General features: G+C 36.4%; 1 protein-coding gene across 1 annotated transcript; it reads left to right on the top strand.

Moving 5' to 3' along the window:
- The first annotated feature begins 7,815 nt into the window (after positions 1 to 7,815).
- On the top strand, positions 7,816 to 8,151 carry LOC126728054 (gibberellin 20 oxidase 4-like). The gene has a single exon (XM_050433934.1). It carries the CDS (start codon positions 7,816 to 7,818, stop codon positions 8,149 to 8,151), a length of 336 nt encoding a protein of 111 aa, XP_050289891.1.
- The last annotated feature ends 377 nt before the right edge of the window (positions 8,152 to 8,528 follow it).

Here is an 8,528-nt window from a genome sequence, read left to right as displayed (position 1 = left end):
GGGGGAGATTGTAAGGTTGAATTTATTCAACCATCTAATTGGATTTATTCCATGCCAAATTTGCTTGTATTTCAGCATTTAGTAACCCTGTATTTAGGTGGGTTTGATGTAAGGGTAGTGAGTGAGATAGAGTGAAGTTTGCTCAAGATTGTACAAGAAGACAGAGACTCGCGGCTTGGCCTCGCGGGTGACTCGCGGCTGCAAGCCACCAGACGCAGTACACGTGCCAAGCATGTCGGAAGGTGAACAGTCATACTAGCTGGAGTACTACAGGACAAAACAGGACAACTGGCCATACGGTTATCTCGCGACTGGATCTCGTGACTTAGTCAAGCCGCGAGGTCAAGCCGCGAGCCACCCTTGTTTTGTAAAACCTGACGTTTCACATTCCTCTCCCACTCCAGTATAAATACCCCTTTTACGCACAAATGTAAGAGAGCTTCCAGAGAGAATTTTGAGAGAGAAACCCTAAAGAAAAACAAGATTGATTCACCCACAATCTATACATTAGAGTCTCTTCAAATTCCTCAACTCTCTTTCTCTCCATTGTCAAATCCTTGAGAGGCATTTTACCAAACCTTGTTTTCACCATAATCATCACTGTGAGAGAGCTGTTTGGATTTCTAGGAAGCAATTAGGAAGGAACCAATCTTCATTGGTTGATGCTATGGTCTAGTAGTAGAATCTGGGAAGCTAAAAAAGAAAAAGGTTCGGCGCAACCTCGTTGGAGCAAGAAGCTTGGAGGGCTTAGGTGCACTGGGTAGATTAGGCTTGGAGGGTCTATTGCTGTCCATGTATCCCAACTATATTTTCTAGTGGATTGTTTACCGCTTGGAGGGCGGCGGAGAGGTTTTACGCCGAGGGCTTCGGTTTCCTCTTCGATAACACTTCGCGTGTTGTCTTTGTGTTTGCATCTTCCTTCCCTTTATCTTTGCCTTTTATTTTCTGCTGTGAATGTGATTTTAATTGGCTTAGATTGTTTACCAATTCTGTGTTAAGCTTTTGTTCATGTTCCACACATTAATTATTTGATATAAAGCTTGTCTTGGTAAGTTGTAATTTGGGGGTCTAAACGTTTAAGGGTGTTTATACACATATTTGAACTTTCATTTATTTGTAATGTGTAATGGCTTGTTTGTTGTAATGTTCAAATCATTTTAATTTTTTTTTTTTTTTGGGTTAGACCTGGCTAATATATATACTCACTTTTTCATTTGGTATATATATATATATATATATATATATACACACACATACCACTTTTATATTGTTGATGAGTAATGTGTTGTTTGTAATTGTAATTTATTATCATTATTATCATTGTTTTTTGCATTTGTTATTTGTGCTTTGTAATGGATTATTAGTTGCAATGTGTAAAATGTACAAATTTTTTAATCGGTAACATGTTATTTATTTGCAATGTGTTGTAATGTGTAATGGTTCGTTAGTTGTAAGGTGTAACGCATTTTAATTTTTTAAGGTTAGCGACCATGTACAAATTTGTTTGAGTTTAAAAATTTGTTTATAATTGTTTTGTGGACTATACAATGTTATCTTTATATTTGCCTTGAGGTAATATTTTGTAGTTCATATCGAATAAAGGTGTTATATTTGTCACTAACTTTTAGTAAACTTATTTGACTTATAGGCTTGTAATGAGTTTGATTGATTTATATCTATATTATGGTGGGGAGCCCTGCAGTGATGTGACTTATGGAGTGACATATGAAGGGCCTGGTAAAAAGATAGAGATTATTCAACTAAAAAAAGGGCGGGAGATCAATTTGAAGAAGTTGAAAAAGAAAATTATGAAAGACCTAGATTTGAACCGTCGGTTGCATGACATAAAAATTATATATCGTGCTCCTCATGCAGTGTTCAATGACCGTATTGTCTTCACGCCTATTGAAATAAAAGGAGACAAGCATTTTAAGATTATGTTTGACCGGATAAACTCTACGCCCCAATTAAAAGCTGCCGAGTTGTATATAAGTGTGGAGCCTCGTATAGAAGTTGGCGGTGAAGATGTGCAACAAACAACTTTGGAGGGTGGTGGCAAGGAAGAATTCCAATCATTACATACGGATAGTTATCCGACTCTTACCCCGTGCACCACAGTTGGGGGTTATACACCACCATGCCAAGAGACACCAACTCCAATGGAGGTTTGCGGATCTAGTTATCAACAAGAACGTATTCAATCTCTAGGGAGGGAAGACGAAGACGAAGACGATGTTGATCATGGTAGAGATGAGTATGAAGAGATGATTGGGAAAGATGACTTTCACGAGAATACTATAAACTATGAAAATGTTGACAATGTCCATGATGATGTCATGGATGATCATGATGATGATGCTATAGGTTTGTAGCCTGTAGTCCCTACATATGAAGCTCATGCCCCATCATTTCATGCAAACACTTGGGATAATATAGTTGATCCTTCAAATGTTGAGATACCATTTTCATCAAGTTGGGTGCGGGGAATGAATTTTAGCAAAGGGTTGATTTTCCCTAATAAAGAAGCGGTGAGACAAGCATTAATAGTTTACTCTATGGACAACAACAAGAATTATATAACTGAGCGGTCCAACCAGAAAAGATTGTGTGTGAAGTGCTCGAATGAGTCATGTGCATGGAAAGTCTGAGCATTCTCGTAACGGAAGCTCAACGGGCTATGGGCCATCACAGTATACAACGATCCTCACACTTGTCCATCAGTTGGGGTGAACAAAGATGGCAGAATGATGGATTCCAATTTTCTTGCCAAAGAACTTCATACATATGTACTTGCAGATCACACCAACAAAATAAAGGATCTCCAAAATCTGATGAAGGAAAGGTTTAAGCACGATATATCATACTATAAGATATGGGATGCGAAACAAAAGGCTATTGCAAACATACACGGGAATTGAGAAGAGTCGTATCAAAAGTTACAGAAGTTGTTGTTGGCATATAAGAATAGCAATCCCAGTACACAAGTGTCTTTTCGGTCGATCAACGGGAACATACCAGGTACTATTATATTCAAGAATGTGTTCTGGGCTTTTGCACCTTCCATTGCTGGATTTGCACATTGTAGGCCAGTAATTAGTATTGATGGAACTCATCTTTATAGAAAATATAAAGGACTATTGATGCTAATAATGAGATTTTTCCGCTTGCCTTTGCGGTTGTGGATGATGAGACGGAGGCCAGTTGGGGATGATTTTTATCTTGCCTGCGGACTGCGATACGGGATGTGGTACTTGATTTTGGCATTTGCATAATATCAGACTGACATAAAGGTATAATATCATCCATTAAAGAGTGGCCCAATGATTATGTTCCAATATATCATAGATATTGCATTAGACATGTGGCCAGCAACTTCAACACTCAATTTAATGACAAATTCTTAATGTCTTTGGCCTTGAAAGCAGGATACGAGCATCAAGATCGCAAACTTGAAAAATATTGGATTGTCTTAAGGAAGCTGAAATCAAATTTAGTTTGGATCCCAATCCCAATATAGCAAAAAAGAAGCCGTACTCCTATCTAGTGAAGGAGGGTCTGGAGAAGTGGACACTGTCACATGATGGTGGACACCGTTATGGGGCAATGACTACCAATATGTCCGAGTGTTTCAATGGAGTTCTAAAAGGTGCACGTGGACTACCCATATATGCAGTGGTTGACTACATTTGGTGCAAACTTGTCGCCTATTTCAATGATCGGCGCACTAAAATATTGGGTGATATTGGACATGGTCAGAAGTTCAGCAAGCATGCCATGGAGAAATATGAAGCAAATTACGAAAAAGGGAGAAGACACTATGTGAGGCCATTTAATCAACAAGATGGTATATATCAGGTTTGCACGTCGTATAATCCACACTACAAGAAATCTGGCTTTAGGCGACGTTTGTAAAACGTCACTATAGCCACAAATGGCCTACAGCGACGTTTTTTTTGTGACGTTCGAAAACGTCGCAATAGAGCGGTCCCTATAGGTCTATTGCGACGTTTCGAAAAACGTCACTATATGGTACTCTTTAGTGGCGTTCTGAAACTTTTAGTGACGTTTTATAAAACGTCACTAAATAATATAACATTTTCGTTCATGATGTAAGAAAATACATTTAGCGACGTTTATAAAACGCCGCAAATAATCACACCAATAGCGACGTTTCAAAAACGTCACAAAAGCATTTGTCCTTTTGCTTTTTATTGACGTTTTTAAAACATCGCAAAACCTACTCATTTTTTTAAAAAAAATATATTAAAAATGCTATATAAAACTATTGAAAATTCAATAATAACTAACATATGCTTGCAATAAGCTTGTAATAGATCAAATAGACCTATCATCATTATTCCACAATATCAAATGTCCAATGTTAATGAGTCATGGTGGTTGAGAATTTAGTAACAATAAAAAAAAAATATATATATATATATACACACACATATAAAGAGCATTTAGTTGAGATTATTTACACATTAGTGGGTAGTGAGCTTTTAAAAAAAAATTAATTTGAAGCTAGCTAAACCACAAAACTAATAACAAAAAAAATTCAAAATCTACATAATATAGAAAAATTGTAGGAAAAAAAAAAAAAACCAAGATTTACAAACTTGTACATAAACTTACAATGATTTAGCCTTTGATGCTCAAGTCTTTTTGCTCAAAAATCCAAATTTGAATAAGAGTTTTCTATACCAAACTCCAACCAAAACAAGCAAACAAAAAAAATTAGCACAAAAGTTTCATGACCTATTAAAGAAAAACTAAATCAAAGCAAATTCATAAGCCAAAATACAAAGACTCCATGACCCATTAAAGAAAAACCAAATCAAAGCAAACCCATAAGCCAAAACACAAAGACTTACACTTTAAAGAAACTTGAACACCAAAAAAGAGGGAAAAAAAGAATGGTAGTGGCAGCGGGTGGTGGCTAGAGAGGGAAGAACTCGTACATCATTGGGTTGGCGGTGGCGGCAATGGCTGGCAATTGCTAAGTGTGAAGAAGTGATAGGGGGGGGGGGGAGGGGGGAGAATATGGAAGTAGGAAGGGAAGTTTGTTTGACAAAGAAAAAGAATGATAAGAAAGAAAAAGGACTGAAAAAACGTGTAAGGAAAGGAGACCAAAAAAAAAAAAAAAGGACAAAATGGTGGGAACTTTCCCACTTAGTGAAATTTTGAATGGGGAACATATAGCGACGTTTTGAAAACGTCACTATATCTTTGTCCAAAACGTCGCTATATGTTTATCCAAAACAAAAAGAAGAAACGGTGGGAACTTTCCCACTCAGTGAAATTTTGAACGGGAAAAGGACAAAAATTTTGGGGAAACATATAGCGACGTTTTTGAAAACGTTGCTATTTGTTTCCCCAAATTTTTTTGGAAAATATGGTCTGAGTTCTTTAAAAACTATAGTGACGTTTTCTAAAAACGTCGCTATAAACAAAAAATACGTCACTAAAACTGTACTTTTTGCGGCGTTTTAAGAAACGCTGCTATTGTTTTGGGTTACAACGACGTTTTTGGAAAAACGTCGCGAAAGGATCACTCTTTAGCGGCATTTTTCAAAAACGTCACAATATACTATTTATAGTGGCTAATTTAAAAACGTCGCTAAAAAAAACGTCGCCTAAATCCAGATTTCTTGTAGTGCCACACAGATCTGATGGGGGAGACCATAGTCATGAAGTAAGGTTGCTGGAGAACACATGTACTTGTGGCAAATGGGAAATCTATAAGATCCATTGTTCACATGTGATTGCAGTTTGTATCAGGGAACATGTCAATGCAATGAGGTATATTGACCCATGTTATACTTTACAACAACGACTTGCCACTTATTCACATGAGTTTAGTGTGCCCAAGGATAAGTCATTATGGCGGGAGGTTGCTGGCCCAAAGTTGTACCCTGACCTAGAAATGTTGCGAGACAAAGGTCGACCTATGTCAACAAGAATAAGAAATGAGATGGATTGGAGGGAGAGTCAACCCAAGCCGAAATGTGGAGTGTGTCATGAAGAGGGCCATAACTGTAGGAGATGTCCGAATGTGATTCGCGCATCAACAAGCAGCAATGTTTCGAACTAGGTAAGCAATGCATGCAATTTTGTGATTCTCCAACCTAGTTCAATTGTGTATGGTAAGTTCAATTCTGTTATTTGAAATAATTTTTTTTTCTTACTTTTACCTGTTGGTTTTAACCCTTTGATTCTATTCCTTTTTTTTCCTAGGAGATGCTCAAAAATCATTTTTGGATGCTTGGGGTGTCTTGTGATTATCCCATGTTTGGTGGGGTGGGTTTGGGATAACAATATTTAGAGGATGGCTTAGGCTTAGAGTTCCTTATTTTGGATATTTTTGTTCGTAGGGTTGCAAATTGTTATTGAATATGATCTAATTTTGATCAATTCATATTGTGTGAAAGTGTTTTATAAAATTTCCTTAGATTTCTATTCTTTGTTGAGAGCTAGCACTTCATTTTTTGATGAGCTCCTATCTTGTTTGATTGAAAATTTTATCCTTAAAATGTGGGGGGTGGGGGGGACTTCACGTGGAACAAATAAAGGTGTACATGTAGATTTGCTATTATTTGGTGTTTTGTTTGGTCTTATCTGGTCCCTTTACACTTTCTTTTTTATTTTAGCTGGTCACCTACTATTTTAAGACATTGATTTGTGTAATTTTTTTGTTCAATTATTTAGTTCAAAATTAGTAACTCCATCATTTGTTGTTGCAGATTTTGGTGGGCGAAGCAATTATCCAAGTATTTCCTACATAGATTTTTATGGCTTCAAACGGTGGGTGGTCAAGACACTTGTCATTACAATTTAGAAGGCTTTTGGGGGACTATGTATCAACCCCTCTACTTTGTTTTTGCTATTTAGAAGTTAGAACTACAAATAATGTATTGGTCCAATCGTAACAGACTTTTGGGACTTCAAAAATTTTTCCCCTTTAATATTAATTGACATTGGATCATTTGGGTGGGAAAGATCTTTTTGGATCATATATACATATGTGCATATAAATTGTTCAGTTTATACAACTTCTATATGCAATGCTAGGTAGCTCACAAGTTGAGCATGGTGAATATTAGACAGTACAAAACTGCACTGCCTAGTGCTGCACAAAATTTAGTTGCCTTGGAATCTCACTAACACATTTTTCGTTGTTGCACTTCACTTTTCTAAAAAGAATATGATCTTTTGCTTTCTAAGATTCTCAAGTACGATTTTCTACTTCTTTGGGGAAAAATTTTTTATTCTAAAAAAAAATTTTTCCCCAAAAAAGAAGTAGAAAAGTGAAGTGCAACAATGAAAAATGTGTATATATATATATATAAAATAAATAAATAAATAAATAAAAAATGGCTCCACAAAGTGCTTAGATTTGTATTTTCCTCCCTCTATAAATAGAGCTTTGTGCAAGAGTAGAGTTCCCAAGTAAAACGTCTTTGCATTCACTTACCTCTAAGTTCTATTCCTATGGCCCCCGTACCCCTTTCTCCAAGCTTATAAAAGGAGGCAAAGATGAAGTCCATAGTGAAATTTTGAAGCTTGGAATAGCTTGTGAGGAATGGGGATTCTTTCAGGTACACAAATTGCATATCTTAATGTTAGTGCTAAAAATGGTCATTTTACAGTGTAAGCTAATACTTTGTTATTTTGTTAAGGTAATCAACCATGACATTGAGCTTAGTTTGCTTGAGAGCATAGAGAAGCTGGCCAAGGAATTCTTCATGCTACCTCTGGAAATTTTTCCAATAAGTACCAATGTTTTTGGTTAATTACTTAAACTCATATATAGCCATGAGCCTAGGATTGAGACAACAAGCCTTTGAAGAGATGTTTGGGGTGGCTGTGCAGGCCATAAGGATGAACTACCACCCAGCATGTTCAAGGCCTGACCTTGTTTTAGGTCTAAGCCCACATTCAGATGGAAGTGCCCTCACAGTGCTGCAGCAAGGAAAGGGCAGCTCAGTAGGACTGCAAATCCTTAAAGATAACACATGGGTGCCTGTTCAGCCCATCATAAATGCTCTAGTAATCAACATTGGTGACACAATAGAAGCAAGAGATCTGAAATCTTATGTGTATCTTCTGCGTCAAAATCAATATCTCAACTGGGGTCTTTCTAAATTTTAAAAATTTTCAGGTTCTTTCAAATGGAAAATAAAATATATATTCTGCATAAAACAATTGTCATATTTTGCTGCATAAAACAATATATATTCTGCTGCATTAAAAAAATTCTGCTGCATCAAAATTCTGCTGCACAATGTCTCTATGGAGGGTTTAAGCTTTTGCCAAGGATTATAATGTATTCTTCCATGCAGAAGATGCACAATAAAGAAACACAACATTTATGCGAAGCAAAAAACCAATACTTTTTTCAAACAATGAAAGTTGCATTCTGACAATACAATGGACCAAAGCAAAACATGAAGCATTTACAATTGAAAATTCAGTGTTACACTTAAATTTTATAAAGAAAATACTTTAAAAATGCATTGATGCACTTC

Source organism: Quercus robur, chromosome 5 (assembly GCF_932294415.1).
Source record: "Quercus robur chromosome 5, dhQueRobu3.1, whole genome shotgun sequence".
NCBI classification, from domain to species: domain Eukaryota; kingdom Viridiplantae; phylum Streptophyta; class Magnoliopsida; order Fagales; family Fagaceae; genus Quercus; species Quercus robur.
This window is presented reverse-complemented; position numbering and strand designations above follow the sequence as displayed.

What these genes read in the sequence shown, in the direction of transcription:
- LOC126728054 (XM_050433934.1), top strand. Translation starts at nt 7,816, where the DNA reads ATGAGCCTAGGATTGAGACAACAAGCCTTTGAAGAGATGTTTGGGGTG.